The sequence below is a fragment of the Myodes glareolus genome, chromosome 19, assembly GCF_982192425.1.
Source record: "Myodes glareolus chromosome 19, mMyoGla1.1, whole genome shotgun sequence".
Lineage (NCBI taxonomy): Eukaryota > Metazoa > Chordata > Mammalia > Rodentia > Cricetidae > Myodes > Myodes glareolus.
The window spans coordinates 37,555,275-37,581,402 of NC_142044.1; the positions used below are offsets into that span (position 1 = coordinate 37,555,275).

At 49.5% G+C, this 26,128-nt stretch overlaps 1 protein-coding gene across 1 annotated transcript in view; it reads right to left on the bottom strand.

Moving 5' to 3' along the window:
* Nucleotides 1-26,128, bottom strand: part of Zc3h3 (zinc finger CCCH-type containing 3) — an 81,615-nt gene that overhangs the window by 16,155 nt on the left and 39,332 nt on the right. The window contains exons 5-9 of the mRNA XM_048454450.3: nt 9,984-10,168; nt 4,415-4,457; nt 4,182-4,340; nt 4,023-4,092; nt 1,548-1,679 (exon numbers count right to left, since the gene is read on the bottom strand). Of these exons, the coding sequence (XP_048310407.3) occupies nt 1,548-1,679; nt 4,023-4,092; nt 4,182-4,340; nt 4,415-4,457; nt 9,984-10,168 (589 nt within the window). The remainder of the gene's footprint in view (nt 1-1,547; nt 1,680-4,022; nt 4,093-4,181; nt 4,341-4,414; nt 4,458-9,983; nt 10,169-26,128) is intronic.

Sequence of the window (26,128 nt, forward strand, 5' to 3'; positions counted from 1 at the left end):
CACATACCCAAAATGCATAGGTATACATATACAGAGACTAGATTTGCCAGCTTTGTGCCCTGGGGCAGATGTACACAGAATACTCATGATCTAAGGAGATACCTGCTGAGGCAAAGCTAGTGGCGTCACATCCGCCAAGTCATCAAAGTGTGCCCTAGGTCATAACCAGAAACGGGAGGAAGAGACACAGTGCCACACTTGCTGCTTTCTACTACAGTGTGAGGATACACCAGACCCAGACAGTGAGAGGCATTCTACAAAACAGTCACCAGCCTGCTGTCACCAAACTGTCCTCAAGTCCAGGAGAGTTGTCCTGCCAGCTGGCAGAGGCTACCACCTGAGTGGGAAGACCTGGAGCAGCCCCATGGCCCCCAGAAAGGGTAGGAACAGAGACTTACTCCCAGCCTAAATTATTCAAAAGGAAAGGGAATGTGCCTCTTTAACAAGCCCTGGCTTTATGAAGCAAGGTTAACAGTTTCACTTGATTCAGTGGAATATTATAAACTCTCTAGGGCCCATTTGAGGACTTCTACTTCAGGCGCAAGGTGACGACTCAGCACTTTTTATATTATTTAGAGAATAAAATTAACCCTCACAGGCCCAGACTGCTACCTCCCCTCCCGCTGGATCTGGCCTGCTCAGCGCTTTCCCCCATATATAATTACAAGCTGCTATCCATCATGCGGCAGGGACGCAGCGCTGACACGCAGAAAGGGACGCAGTAAGCACTTCCACTAATAGAAGCAGGACTTAAATATCGCTCTGATATCTTCATTTAAATTGGAATATTTTACAATAATCAGCTGCAGCCTCCATGGGGTCCTGCCCCTCACCTGGGCGAGCGCCTAGAAGTGACCCTGCCAGGTCCTGCCAGTCCCCACCTCCCCGGAAGGGCTTCCTTGCCAGGGATCAGTGCCCTTCAAGGTGACCCAACAGCTCCTGTCAAGCTCATGTTGTCAGTAGAAATACAGAAACTTCAGTAGGCTCAAGGAAGTCACTGCTTAGACCCTCCTTGGAAGGGAGTCTCGAGCCACTTTGGTGGGTAGCTAGGATAAAAGACAAAAAGCATAAAAAAGCTCAAGCAACTTTAGAGGGCTATGCCCAGGTAGGGTGGGGCACATACACTGTACTTCTGCTGTCCCTGTGAGAGACACACACACACACACACACACACACACAACCAGCTCCTATGGAAGCAGGCAGCCATACAGTTATTTCAGTCCTGTAGAGCTTCAAACCTCTGACATCTCTCTCAGTCACTACTGGCCTTAACTCGCAGCAATATCCTTGGGTTTTGCTGTCTCAGTCACTATATCCCTCCCCTATTTTGGGCAGGTTCTACTATTAATCCCTTGTTCCTGCATGAGGACCTGGAATGCTACCTGGCCCTGTGGGATCCTGGGCAAGTAGCTGCACCTCTAAGTCATTTGCGAGATGGACAGAATTACAATGACCACCTCAGGGCTATACAAGACAACAGAAGTCAATGTAGAAAGTACTGAAGACAGATTAACAACATGCCCCAAGCCCGCCTGCAGCCCCCTCACCTTTGCACCCAATGGGCAATAGCCTTTGAGGAAGTCACCGCACACTTCAGCCTTGCGGGACACATACACGTGGCTGTAGGGACAGTTGCTGTTGCTGCAGATCCCCTTCAGAAAGTAGGAGCACACAGGCATCTGTGGGGAGGGAAGAAAGGTGAGGGCCCAACAGTCTAGAGTTTTGCACCACACCCATTTCACAAGTACAAATACCAGGACTTGCAGGCCCCTGATAGGGTCCCACAGCTGGACAACAGCCACTCAGATCCTTCCTGAAGACCCTCACCATGGCCCTCCTGAGAGAAATGGACACAAAGCTGGGTGTAACAGTGCACGCCTTTAATCCCAACACTTGGGAGGCAGAGGAGGCTGAATATTTGTGAGTTCTGGTCTAGCCTGGTCTACATATTAAGCTCAAGAATAGCCAGGACTATATACATAGTGAGATTCTGGCGGGGGGGGACAAACAAAAACAAAACAAACAAAAAAATAAACCCCATGGGAATGAATATACAATGCCAGCCAGCAGCAGCTGGGGTCAGGGAGCCATGTTTCTATATCAAACCCCTGCTTCCCTTATCTGCTCTAACTCTGCCAAAATGAAGATATGGAGTGCAGTGGCTTTTCCTAGGTGTGCTATTCCCTACACGTGAACACAGTAAACAGGGCTCCAAACCACCAACCCATGGCCTGGTGTATGTTGGGAGCCCTGGGATATAGTTCTATTATCTAGGTAGGGCAAACTTGGAGATGGACATCCAGTATACCAGGTCAGACACTGATCACATGGTAGCACTGAGACCTAGCCTATCAGTACGCTGGGTCCTGGAGCAGGAAGTCTGGACCCACCCTGGCAGCTGTGAGTGGACAGGTCTGGGCAAGTGACTCAGCCCAGGACCTAGATATATATCCTGTTCCTTTCTCAACAGGGAGCTGCAAGACAGCCCTGATGACTGCTGGCACCATGTTGGCCTGGAGGGGAAGATGGGCAACCCAAGCCCAAGATGAGTAAAACCTACAGCACAGGACCTGGATTGAGACTACCCAGGGAAGAGGTGGTCTCCAAATTTTCCAGGCTCCTTCCCCTTCCACGGGCCAACCACCAGCCCTTCCTGGACTGTTTGGAGAATGGACATTGTCACTGTCCTTGCCCAGCACATCCTCCTAGGCCCCAGGAAGTCACAATGCACATCTCAGCCTGATGACAGATGGACACTTGGACCAGCAGTTGGGTTTGAGGAGTACTTCCCTGACCCTGGGCTTTAAAAAGTCACTTTTCTGGGCAATGTGGGAAAGGAGAAAGCAGGAACCTGTCTGAGGGAGGCCAAAGAGGAAGAGGCTGGGCAGCAGCCCTGGAGTAGAGAGGGAGGAAATCAAAGAAACAAAGGGTGATTTACTGAGCAAGAGTTTATTTTTAATTGTCTTTTAACTGCAGCCACAGAGGGGAGAGGGGCCGGGGGCCCCGTTTGGGCTGGCGATGGTGAAGCTGTAGACAATTCCCTTAATGTGGTTTTTGATATAGAGCCCAAATTAGCTCTAATAAAAAGGGATAATAAAGCCAACTCTTGCACCAAACAGAGCTCCTCCTGGCTGTCAGAGCGGGGCCGTTACCAAGAGGAAACTGCGTTCTCATTTCAATTAACCTTGTTTGCACCCTGCCACGTCCACACAAATAACAATAACATTAATTCAGGGCGCTGGTGCGGCCCACACATTAGACAGCTTGGAGTGCGCACGGGCTCTGGAGCTGGCGCTTAATGAACCTGAAACTCGACGTGAATTTCCAAATTGCTCACGACAGAGTTTCGAAGCTCGATTAGGGAGAAAAATGCTGATTCTCTCCAAGCTTCTCAAGGGGAAAAGCTGTCGGAGCAGCAGCGGGCCTCACCCACCCGCCTCCTCTGCACTGCGGCCTTGGCCCCAGGCCCTTCCTCACACTCATGGCCATCTTCTCAGAGGTCAGAGGGTACAGCTAACGCCAAGAGATCTGTGGCCCTGACTGCAGTGCTCTCAGTCCTTCCAGGCTGGGGCACACCTAGGCATTGCAATCTTGGCCTTACTTCCATGGCTCTTCTGATCACTACACCACCTATGACAGTCTTGGGACAGAAGACAGAAAAGACCTTGGCCTCATATTATAGGACCATCTATAAGGCGTCCCTCTCCTGTTCCTGTAATGGAGGTGGCAAGTAGCCTGGCATCATTATAGGACCTGGGGCGATGGAGACAGGAGGAGACTCTTGTCTGTGATATGCTGGGAACCCAGGTTTGGTGCTGCTTCCAGCAGGAGGAAGAGGCAGAACAACACAGTGGGTCATGGGAGTGAAGGGGTGAGCTGGAGGAATACATGAGTATGTGGACACTGGAGGTGGGAGCTGCTAACTTAAGACCAAGGAAAACTATGCAGTCCAGTATGTCTGAAGGCTGGATGGCACCCAGGAACATCTGGAAGAGCAGACCTGCTGACCATACAGCACTCACCTTCTCCTTGGAGACATGGTGAGAGAAAGGGCAGGACCCATCTGTCTTCTTGCATGTGCCTCGGACAAATCTGCAGCATGGGACAGGAAGGTTTGGGGAGGGCTGGTGCCAGGTTTTGCCACTAACCCCCCAAGTAGTCAGTAAGGATGGGCAGGGCACCTGGTGCACACGGCCACCTTCTCAGGGTCATGGATATAGGGGCAGCGCTCGCCACGGTTACACCTGCCAAATCGGTTGTAATACATGCAGTATTCTCTCTTCTTCTCTTTCTTCTGCTTCGCCTGCCGGATGATGGCCAGGCTTCGCTGGACGGCCCGGCTGTACATAAGGAGAGGTTTGTGAGCCCAAGAGTGAGCAGGGAGCCCCTACCTTCCCAGCCTCAAGGGACACACCTGGCCAAGGAACGACTGCAGCTGGTGGCAGGGTCCAATCGTCCTACAGGGGAAGAAACAGGTCGCATCAGGCCCATCCCAGCTACAGTCTTTACCTAACCTTCCCTGGCTGACTCACACCTTCTTCCTGCCAAATCATCTCAGCAAAGTACCCTGGAGCCCCCTAGCACTTAGCTCAGGCATAGCCCTTCCCTCTAGGGACACAGCATCAAGAGTGAGGCAATGCTGGGCCCTGGGTCTGGCTTATCTTGAGGGTGGGCAGTCTTGGATCCAGCATGCCAGGGTCAAGGACTGGAACAGACTGCCAGTCCCTGATGTCTCCAACCAGTTAGGTGACCTAAGATCAACTTGGTGTTTGCTGGTTCCCTGCTGGCTTCCCAGTTTCCTGCTCCCCCTCAGTGCCCAGGAGGCTCAAGGGGCAGGTCCTTGCACTGAGGTAGATTAGCTCATGGACATGTCTCTAGACTCTGTCCTTGGCCTGGCTACCAAGGAGGCCATCATACAAATGGCAAAGGGTGATAGCAACTATTTTGTAGAGCCTGAGAAGAGAACAGAGGAGGCTACTTATACCAAGGCGGAAAATATGGGCCTGGTTGTATAGGAGAGAAATTGTTTTTTTAGACTTTAAGGACTGTTAAAAAAAGATGGGGGAAATGGAGGAAGGAAAGTGGAGAAGAGGAGGGGGGAACGAGAGTGAGAAGGGGAGGAGAGGAGGGAAAAGGGGAGTGTGAGGGAAGGACAGTGGAAAGAGGGGAAGGAAGAGGGGGAGGGTAGGAAGGAAGAGAAGGAAGAGGGAGAAATGGAAGAAGAGGAGACAAGGGGGGAGGAGGAAGAGGGAGAAGGGGAAGAGAAAGAAGAATGTGTTGGCACAGCTGAAAATACGACCTGCAGTTCTGCAAAGTGGCTGCGGACAAGGGTGTTTGGGTCCATTTGGATCTTGTTACTTAAAAGTTGGAAGGCTCCCTCTCATAGTCCTCAAACTCCCAAACACCAAAATCCAATTAGCCTTTTTGAGGTGACCAATGTGACACAAAGACAATGGAATAGGAAAGGGGCTCCCTGAAAACCTCAAGGCATCTGTGTGAGGAGATGCCCAAGCTCACCACACAGCTTTGCCGGTCTTTTAAAGACACAGGCCAACTCCAGGATCACAGGGCAGGCAGGGCAGGGATTGCTCAGGGTGGCTTTCCCTGGTTCCTCAAATACACACATGACCCTTCCCAGACCAGATCCAATTTCCTACAGAGCAGCTGCTGAAATGAATACTGCATTAAGAGGCACAAGTGACATCACTCAGAAATTCTGAGGACCTGAGGTGATGACAAAGCCATCTAGGTTTTAAAAGGGGATGTTCTAAAGTGCCTGAATGCACACAATCAGAGCTCCCGGGACCTGCTCCAGAGCAGCACCCCTCAGTCCCCACTCCAGACCCGCAGCCCTCAGGTCTCACTGGTTGGGAACTCATACCATCATCCCTGGGCACCCTGCAAGCTATGTGGCCCTGAGAGCTCCCCACACCCTTTTAGTCTTCCCTAGACAGGGGTGAATGATATGCTGAACCTTGGTATCTTAGGGACTTTGGGCCCAAGACAAGACCAGGCCTGCTAGGGAAATCCTGTCTGCTGCTAGGAAGTTCCTGAGGTGTGTGAGGGAACTGTGAAGCTGGACGTTACTCTCCTGGAGTTCTGTGGGACTCTCCGGTCAGAGGCTGCCCCACACATAACTTCAGTGCCCTTGAGTTTAAAAAGGATATCCGTGGGGTCCCAGTGGGGAGCAGGGGCTCTGTTGCATAACTATGCAGGCTCAGGCAGTTGGAGCATGAACAAGGACCTCAAGGTAGGGACAGGGAACTGAGGGCACAGGAAGGACTGCAGGGTCTGAGGAGGAAGCAATAAGGGGAAAGGAAGGGTGGCAAGGGTCTCAGGGTGTGGAGAAGCAATGAAGAATTTAGGGTGGTCTCTATTTCTAGCTGAGGACACCTGTCCTTAGGGTGATAGTGGAGTAATGTCCAGGTGGCACAGACACATACTCACACCTGCCAGTCTTCGTAACTAGTGACGTGCAATGTGATAGTCTGTCAATGAGCACTGGTTCCTGGGCTGTCACCCAGCCTGCTGGTGACACTGGCACCATCTGCTCCCAGGCAGGAACACGTGGGCATCACGTGCCACCTGTCAGGTCCTGGTAGGGAGCAGCTTTCTCATCTTTCCACTTTCTGCTTTTAAAAACACATCAGCGTGGGGCTCACGGTGGGAGTTTTGACAAGGATGGGAGGCACCTTTCCAAATGCTTTGCAGTGTTAAAAATGCACATAAAGTAGCTGGCTTGAAAAGAAGCAACCAGAGGTGCAAAAAGCTCATCGGCACAGCCCTGACCTGGGAGCATAAGGTGCTGCTTCTGCTGTGCACTCTGGAGCACTTTCACTTCCTGGAGTTTCCCAAAATAAATACTGGCTCCCTCCAGCTCCACCCTTGCTTTGTGCCCTGTCTGTGCCCTGGTCCTCAAAGGGAGCTCATCTTTCGGAGACGTCAAAGCCTCCTCAGCACTCAGGCTATCACTCTGGCAGAGCCCACCAGGCTCAGTTATCTGTCCTCAGTTTTACTGCTTAGTTGTCTAGCTGCTCCCAGGAGGTTGGAGCAAGTGTTTCCTAAAGACCAGGTCTACTCAGCTGAGAGTCTGCCAGGTCCAGTAGGACACATTCAACAAAGGCACCTAGAACTGCAATTTTGGAAAGAAAACCAAAATGGTAGAGAAGTCACAGTGAGGAACAGCAATGAGCAGGGTCTCTATAACCTGGTAGCTCTGCACCCTTTGAGTGCAGCTGACAAGGCTTCCCTGCATGCCCCTCTAATGTGACCTCCTGGTACCCAAAGAGGGGAAGGCAGGGCACAAATAATTAGTTACAGAGGGCCAGGTGTGATAGTGCACGCTTTTAATCCCAGCACTCAGGAGGCAGAGGCCGGTGGATCTCTGTGGTTAGAGGACAAGATGGTCTACACAATGAGTTCCAGGACAGCCAGAGCTACATAATAGAAGGACCTTGTCTCAAAAACAAACAAAAGGAAGTTACAGAAACCTTCCTTGCCCAGGAACACATAGGCGGCTAGTCAGCAGCAGATAACTACAGAGCATACCTACTTCACTTTGACCTGGAGGCCCTCAAGAAGCCAGGGCTAGCTCTGTAGTCTGAGACTTCTGTCCCCTACTGAAGGGACTGTCAGGCTCTTTGTGTTCTCAGCAAGTCCAGCCAACCAAAGATAAAGTTCCCAGACAAAATCAGGGCAAGGGTGCAGGAACGGGGCCATTTGAATAGTAGGTAGACCTGGAAGGGTAGGCTGAACTTCAGAAAGTGAAGAAAGCCATGGCTAATGCTGACTCTATCCTTGAGGGCCTGGAGGAGTGGCCAGGAGAGGAGTTGGTGCCCCATCCCTCCTGTGAAGGGTTGTACTTTCTTGTTGAAGTCAAAGGTTTGCTGACACTAGAGAAGGAAATTTATTTCTTTAATTATGACTAGTGTAAGTGGGTCAGTCAGCGGTAGTGTACTGTTGGGAGCAATCTACCTTCCTCACTGTGGGTTGGGGGTTATGTGGGGGGGGCTGTCCAGGCAGCAGGTGCTACCCAGTTCACTGGTCATCTCCCTTGTGGTCTTGCCAGCCTGTGTCTTGTCCCAGGGAGAGAAAACGCAAGCCCCAGAAGGGTCCTAGAATGGCTGCCAAGGCTTAGGTAAGGTAGGTCAGGGTCAATGATGTTCTGACTGGCAGCAGATTGAAGCCTTGGCAAAAGAAAAGGCAGGAGTAGAGGTAGAGGTAGAGATGCTCCTGGGACTCCCACCCTGCTCTCATCACATGTTCCCTTAGACAGCGCTGGTTGGATGGGGAGAGGCTCTAGGTGGCTGCGAGGGCACTGGGAAACAAGGCTGCAAGGGCTTATGGGAGCAGAAATTCCTTCTTAGTTGGGTCTACAGCAAAGAAAGGGGGCAAAAGGTCAGGCCCGGAGTAACGGGGATAGACTGTTCACAGCATGGTGATGTGGAAGCTCTGTGTGTGGGAGACAGGAAGGCAGAGTCTACAGAACTCAGTACTCAGTCCTGGGATCACAGGAACAGACACAGCTTCCCAGTGAGAAGGGACAAGGAAGCAGTCAGCCCTCTGTGTAGCTTAGAGTCCATCATCTCCCGGTGAAGGACACTTGACTAGGAGAGGCCAAGTCCAACACTGCTGCTGCCCTGACAAAATTTACATTCTACATAATAAAAGGACCCTGTCTCAAAAAACAAACAAAATAAAGTTACAGAGGTTATTTACACCTCCCATCTCTACCTCCCCCAGATATGAGCGATGCGAGAAGCTCAGATAGCTGGTGCAGCCCCACGCCTTAAGCCCATCCAGCCAGAAACAATGCAGATCAGGACTCAGCACAAGATGGCTAGTCCTAGTATCTGAGGACAGGACTATGTGGTAGTCACTAGGTGATGGTCACTATAGGGAGATGAGAGGGTCTATTTCCCAGCCCAAGGTTCATCCTAATCCCAAGCTTTGGTGCTTAGGAAGCCTGGAGTATGAGACAGATCAAAGCCACAGGAAGAGGGAAACTACTGATCGGGAAGCAGAGACCTAAGGGCATATAACAGAGCAGGAGCCCAGGCTACTCCCACAGTTCTCAAATGAGTTCACCAGGCTCTTCCACCCCAAAGGGAGAAATGCCAGGAGCTATATTCCCTGAGCATCTTGCCCAGAGAACAGCACCTGGAAGCTCTGGACCTGAAGAACAGCTCTCGAGCACAGCCTAGCAGGGACACAGAGGAGTTGGCTGTCCCAAATGGGATATTCCCTGTATTTTCATGATCCTAGGAGTGCCCTTGGCAGTGTCTTCTCCTTGGTTGATTTCTTCTCCTTTCAACCCCTCTGGTGAGTGAACAGGGCTGCTGGGCACAGCTGGGCCTCTGCAATTCCACAGCAACCCATAATCTTGCCGTACTTTTTGACGGGCACAGAAGAGGGTAAAATTGGACTGAAACCAAAATACTTTTCTAGTTAATTTGTACAATAAGCACATCCAAAGCATTTCCTTTCTCCTCAGCCTGTCCCCAGGCTGCAGGGGCTTGCAGCAGTGATGGTGCCTGCCTCCAGATATACTTGGTGAGGCATCACCAATGTGATTAGGGGTGCCGTGGCCCCAGGTGTTCGTTCACCCAGGCATGTTTACCATACCTGGTGCATCCTTTGTCCAAGAGCAAAACACAGGTGCTCTTGAATGGTCTCCCACAGAAAATCTGGGCTGCTCAGCCAAGCAAGAAGCAAGCGCCACTCAGACTCCCAGGGGACACTAGGGTTTAGGGCCTCCCAACACTGCCCCCATTCTGGCTACCCTTTCAGTTTCACAAGGGATAGCTTCTAAAGCCCTGTGCCCATCCAGTTCTCTCTGGGTACATCCACTCTCTCAGCTCTCTAAGTTCCAGGACCCTGGCCTTGCTCCCTTACATGGCTATGCCCACAGCTGAGAGCCCAGAGACAGTAAGACACACTGACATTTGGTGTTCATCCACATACTCTGCAGTATCCCATCTCACCTGTGCGGAGGAGGGTCCTGCTGCCATCACTGGGCCGATTGGAGGTCTTGGAGAGCTTGTTGGCAGACACTTTGTAGAGAATCCCTCCTATGCAGCGGTAGCCTTTGTTGCGCCACCGAGGGGAACTAGGTGGGGCTTTCCCACTCCCAGTGATGGCTGGACGCAGACGGTTCAGCACCAGGGACCTATAGAGACAACAAACTGTCTATTAGACATGGCCCAGAATAAGCTATAGATTTGGTGTCCAATGCTACATCCAGCCTGAAGCACTTGCTGTATGGGGTACATTATAGTTGGGGTTGCTGGGTATCTCTGGACCCGCTGCCAGGAGAACTCTGTCCCCTTACCTCTCATAGAGACGTTTCTGTAGCAGTGGCGCCAAGGACTTCTGACAAGGAGACCCAAGTATTACACAAACTGGTTAGAAATTCATGAGCCCCCAAAGGGTCACAGAGAGGACTGGCCTCCTCCAAAACACACCTGTCCTTGCTGTCTCCTAGTCTGGACACTGATGAGTATCTCCATGCTGGGTATGTTCCCTGAGCACCCAAGAAGGCAGCTGTCTGGGCACCTGTATTTTGAAAAGCAGTGCAGGCCCTGACCCCTTGGCTCCAGTATATGACACCCAACTGGGTTTCTGCCAAGGTCGGTACAGGCTTTGCCCCAGGATAAGAGAGTCATGGGATCAACGGGAACTATTGCTCACTATACCTCTCTCCTTATCCACTGCTCAGAGAGCCCTGCACTGAGAAGGTATAAGGGCAATCTCACAATCTCATCAGGTCCACAGTATGAGATAGAAATTACTGTTCATGAGGAAAGGGGCAGCTGTAGGATTGGTGGTTTGGAGAACAGACCTCAGAGACCACCCTACTGTTTTCAGGTCTACCAGACACCCCAGAACCCCTGGAGGCTCAAGCACTAAACAAGTTGAGGAAGGGCCTTGATGTGACAGCCCTTGCCTAGCTGTGATTTGAGTAGACTGCCCTCAGAGAGGGAACCTGGTGCCCCAGCAGTCAGGTGAGCCCAGAGGGCTCAGCATGCAGCCAATCTTCAAGATACATTCTGGTGGTGTGTAATGTTTATGTAAATCAGATACTACTTATCACATGATCACAGCCTGCGTGCACTGCCCTCTAGTGGCAAATGTGAGCAATGGGCACCAGCTATGTACCAGCAGAGTACACAGAGGCCTTTGCAACAGCAGTCCCCACTCCCCAGGAGACAGCTAAAATGGAAGGTGAGGACAACATATACAGCCTGGCACAGGGCTGTGCCCTTCTCTTCCAGACCCCACAGGGTACTCCCACTGGCTCCCATGGCCCTGTGGCCTATCTAGATCTAGCTCCTGGTGGAAGTATGGTCTGAAGTTTCTCAGGATCCCACAGCTATAACAGATGCTTCTCCAGCCAACTAGGGGCCAAGAAGGAAACCCCAGAACTGAGCTACAGAATAAACAGCCAGAGGGGGTTTGCTTGTTTGCCTTACCAAGACACCTGCAGCACTGCCCACCATAGCTTGATCTGTCACCCAAGGGAAGCCACCCAGAAAGAAAAGCACCAGGGGAAGGGCAGTCATGCACTTGGGCTCAGCTACCATTCTATCATTCAGTACCACAGCCCCTTTGAGCCTTGGTCTCTCCACTTGCAAGTTTGGCTAACTCTTGCCAGCCAGTGGCCTCAGAGGGCTCATTAGTGAGATAATGTGAGCAAAGCGAGCCAGCCGTCAGGGGACCAAAGCTGCGGTGGAAGTGCAAACACAGTAGTGGGGAGGCCACAGAAGGCACTTAACCCAGTTTCTCTTAATTAAAATTCAAGCTCACAAACACCAATCTTGGAGGGAAAGAGTCCTGCCAGGCTGCAGTGATTGGTCTGCCTGGCCACTCACTGCCCTACCCATCACACATTTCATCAGCACTCTACTGGGTACCATCTGGGTTAGAGACAGGAGTCCTATGAGACTGTGACCTCCAAGATCTAGTATATCAGACTCTGTACCCTTGGCTTTCACTAGCTATGAGAAAAGGTCCAACCAAGAGAGATCTACTGTCAATCCTGTCAGTCCTAGAGGCTCAGTGGTATGTCCTGATCTTTAATCAGAGCTATGGTCACTTCACAAAGGATGTTTAACTTAATTCCAAATCCTTAGTTAAAATAAACTGGCACTAGAGCAGTAGCTGCTAGAGTTTTTTCAATGTGAGACTTGAAAACATCCCTGCATCCACCAGCCTGAGGCTAGAGTAACATTTCCAGGAAGAGGGGACTAAAGAGTACAATTCTGCAGCAGTGACCTCTTAGCTAGCTTCAGGCCACCCTACAACTGAAGCTAGATGCCAGCTCTGGTCCTTACCAGAAGACCTGATGAGCTCTTGACTGGGATTCATGCAGACTCTCTTTCCATAATATTTCTCCCAAGCACTCCACACTCCATCTCTACAATGTGAGCAAACACACAGCCACCAGAAATATGTTAGTTAGAAGACAAGCACACTCATGCTCAACCACAATCTGGGGCCCAGCCCTGCAAGAACACACCCGATGCAGTGGCATTTTAGCGAGCTGAGAAATGCACAGGGAGCTCTGAATGTGATTCCCATCTACTCCTCCCTAGATTTAACCACAGAAAAGGAGCCACAGACTAAAACAGTGACTAAATCAGACTAAAACAGACTAAATCAGGCTGGGCTAGGATGCCTCAGACCAGAACTGGTTCTCAGCCCTTGACCCTCAGATGAACAAGCCAATTTTTCATGATTGGTCTTCAGAGCTGAAAGGCTCATCTGTGGTTACAATTCTTCCCAAGACAGCCTTCGTTATTCCACATGCTTATTTTGTTTTGTTTTGCTTTGGGTTTTTTTGTTGTTTGTTTGTTTGTTTTGAGACAAGGTCTTACTATGAGATAACATTCCTGCCTCAACCTCTTGAGTGCTGGGATTACACCAACCTGGCTTGACGCGTTTAAATTCTTAGGGATGATCAGGAAATACCCATTTGTCCCTTTCTCTTTCTTCCTTCAAAAACTGCTCATTAGATGGTGATAACAACTGTGGGCCATCTGTGGATCTACTTGGGCAAGATGCAGGACAGCAGCCCCTGTGATCTTATCCTAGACTGTGTGCAAAGTCCTGTGCATCCAGGGCCTGCAGGGAATAGGCACAGGTGCTACCTGCTGCTTTGCTCAACCAAGAGCCTGAGCCTTGCACAGGGCTACACTTGGGTGATGCTATGGATGAGAACTCAAGGAGATCTGGTTGGACCCTGTAGCTAACCAGGTCAAAGCAAAGGCCTTTCCCTCACCCATCCACCCACACCCACCCTTGCCAATTCACTGGCTTTGGAAGCTGCAGCAGAGGGCGCCAGGTGGGGCCTTGTAGCTTTTTACTGCCATGGGTGTCACAGCACTCCAGTAAATTGTTACCCTAATGGAGAGGACAGCCTTTGGAAACGAACTGTACAGAGAAGAGGGGATAAAATTAATGAGATAATAGCAGGGCCAAGGACCCTGCAAGCGCCTGCCCTCACGGCATGGCTCTGTAATTCCTTTTCTGCAACGGGAGCCGCAGATCTAAAGGCTTCTCCCATCCGTCCGGCAGGCCCATGCCGCCAGGAAATTTCATTAACGCTGGAAAATAGGAAAGGTATTAAGCGTGGATAATGAAGGCCAGGGAGGGAACAGTGCCTTAAGATAGTCTTCTTTCTCGCCTTTGTAATGGGAGGCATGAACTTTCCCTTCAAATCCATTTCTAATCCATTTGAAATACTACAGCAAATTATCTTTCCTTCAGCCCGAAAGCGGCCAGCCAATTTACTCCGAATAGAAGTGACAATGCCCCAGGATTTATCACCATAACCTTGACTACACCAGGGTGAGGCTAGGCCTCCCCTCTTCCCCTTGGGGGTGGGGCACAAAGGATGGGGCAAGGGGAGATAACATTTTAAATGAAAAGCAGTGATAATGGGGAGAAAGACACACACCTCAAAAGTAGTTTTTTTTAATTCTTTTTTTTTTTTAAGAAAGAAAAAAAAAGAAGCGCTGTGTGACCACTTCCTTATGAGCACTGGAAACTTTCAAGTCAGAAGCTGTCTGGGATGGCAGAGAGACAGTGATGGGGTTGAAGGTACTTGGATAGCTAAGCCTGTCCTCCCCTAGCTTTACAGGGTTCAGACACAACAGAATGTTCCAACACTTACATCACCAGCAGCAGACTGCAGCTCAGTGGACAAGCACCTGGTAGACAGCTCTTCCTAACAATTGCCTACCTGCCCCTCTGTGGGCACAGTCCTCCAGGCAGCCTGGCCTCTGCAACCCAGACTCTGGGTGCCATTCTCTTGGCTCTATAATGTTCTCATGAATGGGACCCTGACATGCAACACACCCTTCTCTTAGAAACCAGTGTGATCAGTACAGATCCAGTATAGATGGTAAGGGAGCAGAGAACCTGGAAGAGACTCTGGCTAGGGCACAGTCAGGTGGCATGCAGGAGCCCAGGTGAATTCTAGACTTGGAAGCCCACATATACCAGGTTCGATAGCATCTTTGAATCACAGAGACTGAGATCAGAGGTGGGTCTCCACAAACACTGCTGATGAGGGAAGAGAGTTCCCTGGGCAGCTGGGGCAAGGAGCTGGGACCTGAGTTCATTTCCTTTCAGTATACCAGAGAGCACAGATAGTTTACATGTAAAGTTAAGTGAAGATAGTAAGAGTCCCACCCAGAACCCTCCTGTGCCTTCCAGCTCAGCTCTGGCTCTTGCTGCTATCCCTCACACTACAACCTTGCCTGTGAGAAAGAAACAGGTGGCTGGGGAGATGCCTCTATCTGCAAAACGCTTGACATGCAAATAGAGGGTCAGGGTTTAATCTCCATCACACATGTAAAAAGCCAAGTGCAGAGGTGTATACTTATAATAGGGAGGCAAAGAGAAGAGATTCCAGGGGCTCACTGGCAAGCCAGCATAGCTGACTTGTTGAGCTCCAGACCAATGACAGACTTTGTCTCAAAAACAAGGTGGGCCAGGTGGTGGTAGCACATGCCTTTAAACTCAGGACTTGGAAGATACAGGCAGGCGGATCTCTGTGACTGAGTTTGAGGCCAGCCTGATCTACAGAGTGAGTTCCAGGATAGCAGGGGCTACACAGAGAAACCCTGTTTAGAGAAAAAAAAAAGGTGGATGGATTCTGAGGAATGACACCTAAGGTTGATTTCTGGCTTCCATGTATATGTGCATATGTGTACACACACATTCACATACCTCTCCCCAACAAGAAACAAACAAAAGCCCATATGTGCCCACTCCCCTCACTACCAAAGTCCACTTGTTTATATTTACTTTCTACACCCTTTTCCTCTGATCTGTCCACCTCCATTCCCAGAACCGTCTGCTGCTAGACTTCAAGGAAACGAAGGCCTTGTTACCTGCCTTCCAACCTCAGGTCTCACCCACTTGTCCTCTGATAATACCTAGAGCCCAGCCTTGCTTCTACTGGTTCAGGTTAAGGATTCCTTCACCTACTCTTTCCTGTCCATTTGTTTGACACTAGTCAACTGATAAAGTTTCCCCAATTTCCTCTTTCTGTGTATTTCACTAGAGGTCCACAGGGCTGAGCTCGAGTCCTTGCTGGTCACTGCTCCCATACTGAAATCCTCCCTCTCTCTAGTCTAGAATTCCAGTTACCCTAGGAAGCTGCAGGGTCTTCGAAGTATTGTGCTCCTGGTACTGGGCTTTTGCACATGCTGTCCCTCTGTCTGAAGACAGGACTGGATCTTGGTCCAAGATCAGGCATTATGTCCTTGAGGAAGCCTTCCAGCCAAGGAAAGGCGTGGATTCTACCTAGCCTTGTCTGCCATCCGGGACTCATGGAGGATAAGGCCCATGCTGTGTGGAATGTGGCAGCGCTGGAAATCTGTACTATGGGCAAGTGCCAGATATGGAGCAGGTGTGGGTTCCCAGGGCCTCTCAGGAAGGCCAGGACCAGGATGTGTCGAAAGCTCTGGTCAGTTATAGGCAGGGATAGTGGGAAACAGAACAAGAAGATCTCGCAAACAAGGTACCCATCTGCAAATCAAAGGCTGAGCACCAAGGAAGCAATGGGCTTGAAAGAAGAGTTGGGTCAGAGGACACTTGATGACAGAGTAGTGACCCTAACAACTGCTACCCAGAGAATGTTAGTATGTGGGGCCAGGGTGCCCAAACTGGTGGTGTTGGAACAGGGGTTGGGCAGGCTGGCTGGGGAGCAGAGAAAACAACCAGGGAAGCATTTTTCAGGAAATGGAGCACGGTTTTTGAAAGCTTGGAGCTGAGCGATCGAGAGTGCGCAGTCAGCAGAAGAGGCAGCTTGCACGGTGAATCCCCAAGTAGGTCAGGCGGAGCCGCCGTGACAGGCACTAAACTGCTTAGCAGGGCTTTCCACCAGAAACCAGCCACCCCACGTCAGCCATTCAGCTCAGGAGAGTGAACTAGTATGTGTGTTTGTGTGTGTGCAAGTACACGAGCATGTGTGTGGGTACCAAGCAGTACAAACACTCCTTTCCCCCACTGCTAGTCCTACCAAATGGCTTCAGTACCTGCATATCTTGGCAGGGCAGGGCAGGGCAGGGCAGGGCAGGGCAGGGCAGGGCAGGGCAGGGCAGTCCATGAAATGTTCTGGAAGAGAGAAGCCTCAACAGGCTTTATCTCAATGACCTGGACAACCCAGCATCTCAGGTTCCCGAGATGGAGACAGTCCTGGGGAGAAGACTACCAGGGCCAAGGGACAAGCAGAACACAGGCATGAAGTTGGAGGTAACTAAGAAGACTCATTATCCCTGGGATACAGGCACCATGTACGAAGGAAAAGGCAGTCTTGCCCTGGAGGGCCACAGTGAGGATAAGGATATTCATGGAGAAGGCTGACTGTGTAAACTGTATAGAAGGAAAGAGGTCAGCCTGGGGCAGGTAAGGGCATTGGTAGGCAGGGGATGCAAGTGAGTGGCTATTGGTGAAGGAGGTGGGACAAAGTTGGCTAATTAGGGCTCAAGGCTGACCCACGAACAGGGCTCCAAGGAAGAACTCTGTTATGTTACCCAAGGACTCTTCAGGGTTTCATTCCTTGAGGGATCCTGCTTCACCCTCTCTCTCTCTCACATTAATGAGCAACAGTGATTCAGGGCCACACCTTGCCAGCCTAGCCCAGCGGTGGTGGGTAAAGCTAATTGCACTGCCTCCATTACAAATGACGCTGCCCTATTACGAGGGGCTGGGCGATTTTATGTACTTTATGTGCTCACGTCTATTCAATTGGTATTTCGATCAATGGATACATTACAAGCTTTCCCTTTAAGGGCCTAATAAACAACAAGATGGAAAGTAAAATTCTCCATAAAATGACACTTTTAAAAATCCATTTCAGCTGAAGCTATTGGTGTTTTGTATGTTAGCTGCAAAAAAACAGGTACTGCTAGGCCTTAATGGCCCTACTCAGAGTGCAGAGTTCAGCAACATGGGTAAAGAGGTTGGGGCTCAGTGGCCAACACAATTATCCTTGGTGGTAATGGCTGGTATATACCACAGGCAGCACCCTGAGTCCTCTGCAACTGGGCATGTTTTCCCACATTGTCAGCCCAGGACCCACTAATACCAATGCATCAGCTGTTGAGAGGCATGGGTAGGCCCTCAGGTATCCAAGGGTCATACTATTTAAGTAGAGCAACGCTCTTCCACCAAGCCATGGGAAAAATCTCTCCAAGACTGTATAGGGAATTCAGTTAGCAGCCTGGATGAGGGGAGCCTCGCTAAGAAGTGACCTCTATACCAACACCAGGGAAAGACCATAAAGCTCAACAATAAAAACTCATTAGAGTTAGAGGGATGAACAGATAAATGTATATGAGAACCAATATCCTTCCAAGATGCAAGCAAAAAACCAGGTGGAATAATATGTATGGAAGAAAAAGTAGCAAGAACTTCACAGCAGGTATATCTGGCCCACATGTGGAGGCAGTGGCACTCACTTAACACTGAGAACAGGATACACACACAGCAAGGCAGGGCCGTCCCGATTGTGCAAGAAACAAGGTAGAAAGAAGAAAGTGCACTCTTGTTGCTTGAAGGATGGTTGTTGGGGGAGGCTACAAAAGTATACCTAAAGTTCTCCTGGAAGAACAAGTCTTAAGGAACAATCCCAACGAACAGCCTGTCCATTGGTTAAAAACAGAGGGGTCAGAAACAGTTCTAGTGTTAAGAGTCTGAGTAACGGTTGATACCATGCACTTGGGCAAGTTGAGGGAGATCCTTTCTTATCTCCTTTGAGGGACAAAAGAGTGTTGAAACACCCCATAAAATAAAACTCAGCCCAAGAAGGATCATAGACTCAGAGGTGACTTCTAAGTTGCTGGAAGAAAATATGACCTTGGGTAGGCAAATACTTCTTAAACAAAGAATCTATATAAAAGAAGAGAATACTAGCTGGGCAGTGGTGGCCCATGCCTTTAATCCCAGCACTCAAGAGGCAAGCAAATCTCTGAGTTCGAGGCCAGCCTGTTCTACAGAGTGAGTTCTGGGACAGTCAGGGCTACACAGAGAAACCATGCTTTGAAAAACTAAAAAGAAAAAAGAAAAAGAAAAGAAAGAAAGAAGCTGGGCAGTGGTGGCACATGCCTTTAATTCCAGTACTCAGGAGGCAGAGGCAGGTAAATCCCTGAGAGCTGGAGGCCAACCTGGTCTACAAGAGCTAGTTCCAAGACAGCTAGGACTGTTACACAGGGAAACCCCGTCTCAAAACAAAAAGAAAAGAAAAAAGAAAAGAAAAGGAAAGGAAAGGAAAAAGAGAAAAGAAAAAGAAATAAAAAATAAGAACAATGATAAAACAGAGCATTAAAAAGCATTAAAAAGCATTAAAAAGTGCTCAGACTGCTGGTGTAGCTCAGTAGTAAAGACCTTGTTTAGCATGTACAAGACCCCAGCTGGCTTCATCATCAGCAATATAAAAAGCAAGCCCTATAATGCAATAAGACATCTAGGAGAATGACATATCCATAATATATATAATACTTCGGCAAACAATAAAAAGGCAAACACAGACAAAAGACATGAAGAAGAACTCCATGAAAAAGTACAGCCCAGAATGCTAAGTATGGAAGACACTCAACATCATTTACTTGCAAAGAAAAAGTGAAAGGGCTGGCAAGATGGCTTAGCAAGTTAAGGCTCTTGCTGCCAAGCCTAACAACCCGAGTTCAATCTCTGGAAACCACACAATAGGAGAAAAGAGAACACCACAAACTGTCATCTGACCTCCATTTGTGTATATACATACACACACCCCACTCCAACATCATGGCTCCTTGTCTCTTCCTTTTCTTATATGGCATCAATCAGACTGGATTAAAGCTGAACATATATGAGCCCCATTAGCTTTACAGTAAGAGAACACAGGGACTGCAACACTGACGCTGTAACTGACTGCAGTGTGTGTGGCAAGAGCACGGGAACCTAGTTGTTTTATCTACTTATTCTTTCATTCATCCCAAGGCCAAACTCCATGAATATCAAAGTTCTCTGTCACCTCAAGACATGTCCAGCAAGACTGAGAGTAGCTTTGTGACCAGATGTCGAAACAAAAAGCAACTGAGACACTTGTCGATAGCAAAATGGACAAGTCATGAGACAAAGCTACTGCCACACACAGCAACCTGTACAGTCTAAGGACCTATGGTAAGGTGCCCCACTCAGGCTGCCCCACAGAAAGCAGGAGTGCTTCAACAACAGAACATGCTTCCTCATGAGGCTGAAAGTCCCAGACCCAGCTGCCACTGACTGGTTGGTCTCAGGGGAGGCTTCCCCTCTTGGCTCCAGACTGTGCCTTCCTGATGTTCTCACCTAGCTTTTCTCCAGGTGTGCACCCATGTCTCTTCCTTTTATTTTTTTTTAAAGAAAACAAACTATCTTTTTTCATTGTACATACCAATACATACAGTTCCCACTCCCTCCCCTCCTCCCATACCCTCTACCTACCCACCCCCCATCCACTCCTCAAGGAGGGTAAAGCACATTGCTTTGGGGAAGGTCCAAGGCCCTCCCTACTATATCTAGGCTGAGTAAAGTATCCATCCAAAGACAATGGTTCCAAAAAAGCCATCCTGAGTGAAGTAACCCAGACCCAGAAAGATGAACATGGTATATACTCACTCATAAGTGGATACTAGCTGTAAAGTAAAGGATATTGAACCTATAGTTCATGATCCTAGAGAAGCTAAGTAACAAAGTGAACCCTAAGAAAAACATAAATCCACCTGGAAAGGAGAAATAGACTAGATGGCCTGACAAAATTGGAAGCATGGGGGTGGGGAGAGTAGGGAGGGTGGAAGGGAAAGATGAGGGGAGAAGAGGAGCGGGGAGGAGAACTTGAGGGACTGGGATAGTTGAGATGGAGGAAGGACAGAAATGAGAGCAAGGAAAGAGATGTTTTGATTGAGGGAGCCATTATGGGCCTAGCAAGAGGTCTGGCACTAGAGAAATTCCCAGGAACCCACAAGGATGACCCCAGTTAAGACCCTGAGAATAGGGAGGGGGCCCAAACTGGCCTTGTCCTATAGTCAGACTGATGAATATCTTAAATATCACCACAGAACCTTCATCCAGCAACTGATGGGAACAGAGGCAGAGACCTGCATGGGAGTACTGGACTGAGCTCCTAAAGTCTCTTTCTTTTCCTATATGGCGTCAGTCAGAGTGGATGAGGGCTGAACATGTCTGACCCAGTTAACTTTACTTACTCCCAGAGACCTCTTCTCCAAATGAGGTTATATGAGGGTTAGAGCTTTCCCTTATGTGTCCAATCCACAGCAAAAGGCAAACAGAAAGAACTCTAGAGTCTGCTGTATGTCTCTGCTGTATGTTTCTATTATCAGGAAAAGCTCAGGGCAGAGCCTTGGAGGTCAGACTGCTAGGCGTAACAGACTGCTAGGCGTAACTGCTAGGAGGTAACAGGTAGGCGGGTCTCAGGGAAGGCTTTTCTATAGAAACTGATGCATAGAGTCTTAAGATGGAGAGAAACTTCACAGCATAGAAAAATAGGACCTTCTGGCAACGACCTTAAATAGAAAAGCAAAACTGAAACTGGGAAAATGACAAAGGTGATACCCTGAACAATTCAAGGGTCCAATGAGTCCTCAAGAAACAGGCAAGTCAGAGATAAGAAGACAAGAAATAATGTTCAATGAAAGTACTAAACCAAAACTCAGGAGTCCAGGTTTCTAATGACAGTGGCCAACAAAAACAGAACAGAGCAGTATACAAATTCATCTGCAGGACATGGCCACCCTGGGTCTCTCAAAACTAGGAACAGCCCCACAAGAGCCCCCATACAACAGCCGAGCCAATGGTACTTGCCCTAGCCAGAGCCACTGTTATCATATTAGAATGCCCCTGGGAAGACCACAGGAACAATAATGAAGAATGGTGACCAGAAGGCCAGCCCTGAGGCGGAGCTCGACTGCCCAATCAGCAATGGAATGAGGTGCCTTCTTAAGAAGATTTTTTAGGCCAGGTGGTGGTAGCGCTTGCCTTTAATCCCAGCACTTGGGGGCAGTGGCCAGCCTGATCTACAAGAGCTAGTTCCAGGACAGGCTCCAAAGCTACAGAGAAACCCTGTGGGGGGTGGGGGAAGGGGGAGGGAGAAGGTTTCTTAGGTGTAAGTATCAGAGGACAGCATGGGGTCTTGAATCATGCTGTAGCAGAGCTCAGAGCTGCTCGACATGTCACTCCTAATGATGACATACAGGGGCTATTCTAGCACCTCATGGCACTGCTGAACCACTCTGCCAGGATTATCCAGACCTGGGACAATCAAGAGCCAGGAGGGAAGGGCTAAGACACTCTCCCTACAGCTGAAACCCTTGACACCCATAGGTCAGGACATGTCAGGGCTGTCCCTCCAGCTTCTGCTCAGGCTTTGGTTCAGGCTCTGTGGATAAGCCCTTGTCCTGCCCAGCCCCGACCTCCCTGACCCAAACATGGAGGGGAGGAGGGACCATAATTTATGCTCCCCACCTATGCTTTATGGCTTTCTTAATTCAGCTCCTGCTACTATTAATGTAGTTAATGCTGAGATTATATCTATTTTCTGGCGTCAGGCAGAGATTTATTCAAGCCATTTTTCCGGTGGAGGCTCCCACGCTGTTAAATCAAGCGCCTTGCCAATTAAGTGCTGACTTGGGAAGTGGACGCAATCTTAACAGACATCCCACTGCAAATTGCACAAGGGACCACAGCTCTGGGGAGGGGCAAGAAGCCACAGGCACCCTGCTGACTTGGGGAAAGCCCTCAAGAGCCTGGCCTCATGTTGGCAGTGGCTGGGGTCCCAAACAGCCCATCTACCTGCAGATTGAGCAGGGTACCTGGGCCTGCTCCTGAAACAAAGAAGTCTCTCAAACTTCAACTCCAATCTATACACCAGGTCAACTGTCACCAGCAAAACACACATCTGGCCTCCACGAGCCTCAGCTGCCCAGGCAGCATGTGAAGTGTGAGACTTCCAACAGCCATAGCAAATGCCAGGCAGAGAAGGGTGGGGTGGAGGACAGAAACCAAATACCTAGGAGGAGGCAGCTCCCACAGGGGGCCTGTTCCCTAGGCTCAGGGTAGGGTGTCATCCACTCCTATGCCCGAGAACAGAACATTCTGTAGATGAGAGGCCATGAGTCAGGTGAAAGAGGACAAAGGAAGGGCCTCATCCTGACCTAAGAGACCATGCCCCCTGGTGGCACTCTTACACCCTACAGAAGCATCATTTTTTCCTGAAAGTACTGTAAAGCCCTGGTCACCCTCCTTCCTAGCATGACACAGTGGGTTCCTGGGGTGAGCCCTCCTAGACCCTAAGTGAGCACCTGGCAGGGAATTCAAGAGACAGCATGATCCCTTCAGATAGCAGCTATCATGGGAGAGAACTTATCGCTAAAAAGGCCAAGTTTCTCAAGTTCTAGCAAGGCCATCACTACCCACCATCACAACACCAACCTGGGAGGGGAAGCATGTTTTGAGGTTAGACCAGCTAGAGGACTGATATAGAGGAAGTCAGATATGGTATTGATTATTTGAATGACACTTTACTACCACCTCTAAAACCAGGCTAAAAGAGGTATTTAAAACAGCATTTAATGATGTAAGGCACCCAGGTAGCACTGAGGGACAAAGATAGTTTCTCCCTGTCAGAGTAGCATCTCTACTTTCTTCTGTTGTGTATGTCCAGGACTGCCCATGCCTGGCCTTCACCCATGGGGTTCAGGCACCAACTACAGTTGCATATGGGCCAGCACAAGTGCTCCCTAAGCTGAAGGACAAGCCTACAGACTTTCTGAATGGTCCTTCTTACCAACCATCCTCAGACACAGTGAAAGAATGTGCCTTCCAGCTCTATCATTAAACATTTCAGAGTGTGGTCTGGAGTTATGTTGTGGCAGTGTCTCACTGAGGCTCTCCTGGGTCCTGCCCCTGGGTCCTTCCTATTGGATTCACCCCCAATAGGAAGAGGGAAAACCATCCACAAACCATTATGGGGTAAGGTCATACCTGTCTGATTGTGATGTTATTTACTATAGGCCTATTACCCTAGACAGAACTTCAGCCACACAAGTCAACAAGAGGGGTAAAGAGACCAACCACTTTTATACCCTCTGAATCAGATTCTGCCACATGGGGCCCAGAAGCAGGAGAACGCCCAGTGCCTTGGAAGCCAGCCTTGATCTGGAGTCCACAAATTTCTCAGTGGGTACAAAGAAGATCCTGTTACCCTCAAGCCCTAGCCTTCTGTCACCATCATAACCCAAGAGACTGCCCATGTGCAATAGAACTGTGGAGACGAGTTCACTGGAGGGAAAAGCAACATTTCTCCAGAAGGGCTGAATCCAGGCAGGCTGGAGGAGGACAGGGTGTGCCCACTTGAGCTATCCCTCAGGCTGGCACTTGAGGCAACAGCATCTGGGGCTACAGAATTCATGCACGGCAATTACTCCTCCACTGGGAAGGCCTCAGCTTCCTTGTGCTTGGCAGCATATTCTAGAGAGAATCCTCCACTTATGCATGGAGCCTTAGGGTCAAGCACAGTTTCACACAAACACAGAGGCAAGAGTGAAGGCAGAGAGAGCATGTCACAGAGGGACAAGAGAAAAGAGAAAGAAGGAAGAAAAGACAACACATGGAACTTGCAGGCAGCCACAGAGCATACCAGATTGAGACAGCTTCAAGAGACAGAGATATCACAAGGACCAACATGAACCAGAACCCATGACTGGCATCAGTGCAGAGCCCTGGGCAGAGAGGATGTGTAGGGACTGCTTTTGGATGGCTCATTGTCCTGATGCCCTCAAGCTGGTCTGTCCACCTTTAGTGCTGCAGTAGAGGGACAAAGAGACCACAGATAATCCAGCGAGGCAGGGGAACAGATTGCTGCCTGCCTTGCCTTCCTTCGGTCACACATGGACTCAATACAGGGCTATTCCAAGTCCAAAACTTGAGGCCTCTATGTCCAGAAACCTCTTGGTCCTAGCCCGTCTCCTCTCAAATAGTTTCTTCACAGATACTCTAGTCGTCTCTTCTTAGCTTTGTGCCCACAGCCCTGAAGGCCTGGTAAAAACATCTGTGGCAGTGTTGGAAGAGGCTGTCAGAGGGATGTGGGACCCTGTGGAAAGATGATCCTGTAGACTACAGCCCTGTCCTACTCTTCCAGAATTTGAGAGGCAGTTGAGGGACAACTCAGGCTCTGCTGGAAGCACAGGGGCACTGAATTCTTAGTCCAGAACATACATGGCCTGGTCACAGGGCCATTCTGAAGCTCATTCTGAAGCTATCAACTTAGATGTGGGATGACCAAGCAAGGGAACAGACCTGGGTGCAGAAGCTCCAGCTGGCTTCCTGCTCTGAGGCCGGAGTCTAAGAAGAGCACCTGGAGCAAAGCACGATGTTCACGCGCTGCCTGTCAGCACAGCAGTAACCAACTCAGCCAGCAACACTGTCTTGGCCCGGGCACCTAAGTGTTTCCTCCTGGGGGCTCAAGTCTCAGTCTTGGCTCTGTCCCATCAGTTAGCAAGGACTGGGTTTAAAGATCTCTAAGAAGGGGTTGGAGAGATGGCTCAGAAGTTAAGAGACCGTATTGCTCTAGTAGAGGGCTGGAGTTCAATTTCCAGCACCGACAAAGTGGTTCACAATAGCCTATAACTCCAGTTCCAGGAGATCTGATGCCCTCTTCTGGTCTCTGCAGGCACCAAACATGCAACTGATACACAGATATACATGCGGCAAAGCACCTTATACTTAAATTAAAGAAAACAACAATAAATAAAAAAGATCTCTGAGAAAGTACCTTCCCTTCCTGAGAATCCTGTATTCCTCAGGGTATGTCCCAGTCTCAGTTTTGGTCAGGGGCTAGCTGCTGCCTTTATAAGATGGCTCCCCTGCCCATCCTTCCCTAAGGCTTTGAAAGAGCGTGGGCCTCAGCTTTAGTGGAAGCAGCAGGTGTCCAGCTCAGGAGGATGCCACTCAGCCTTGCAGCCCAGCACCACAGAGGACCCAAGCTCAAAGGCCTGACTGCCTCAAACAGAAATAAATAACCAAGGCATGCTTTGAAATGACTTCCAAATTAAGAGTTGCATCCGTGCTGTCAAGCCCCTGCTAGCAACTTCTGTGGCACCTTCCGTGCAAAAACGTATCTCAGCCCATTTATTAGAATGATGAAGGCAAAGGGATCTAAAAATTGCACTCCTTCCTTAATGAGCAGCCGAAGGGATCGGTAAGCATAATTTCAGAAGCCAGTAATATTTTATATAATCGCCGAGTGGTTTAAATTGAAAACCCCCAACTGAATCAATATTTACTGCATTGAAACGAAATGAATAGTAATAAGTCACTAAGCTCCCTGTCCTGTTTCATAAAATAAAAAATTATAAAAATGAGCACAGGCGCAGGGAGGCCATCACATTAACTTTTACAGCACTTGGGGAGCTGTAACCGCCTGTTCTCATAAAATAAAATTCTAAAAAACCTGCCGGAAGAGGCCTCCTTCAACACCACGTGGATAAGCTTGGGGGTGGGGGCACAAAGCAGGAGGAGATGAAGGCTCCAGGACTCATCCTCAAGAGCCCTCCCCTGGACCAGAGAGACCCTCGAGATCTCT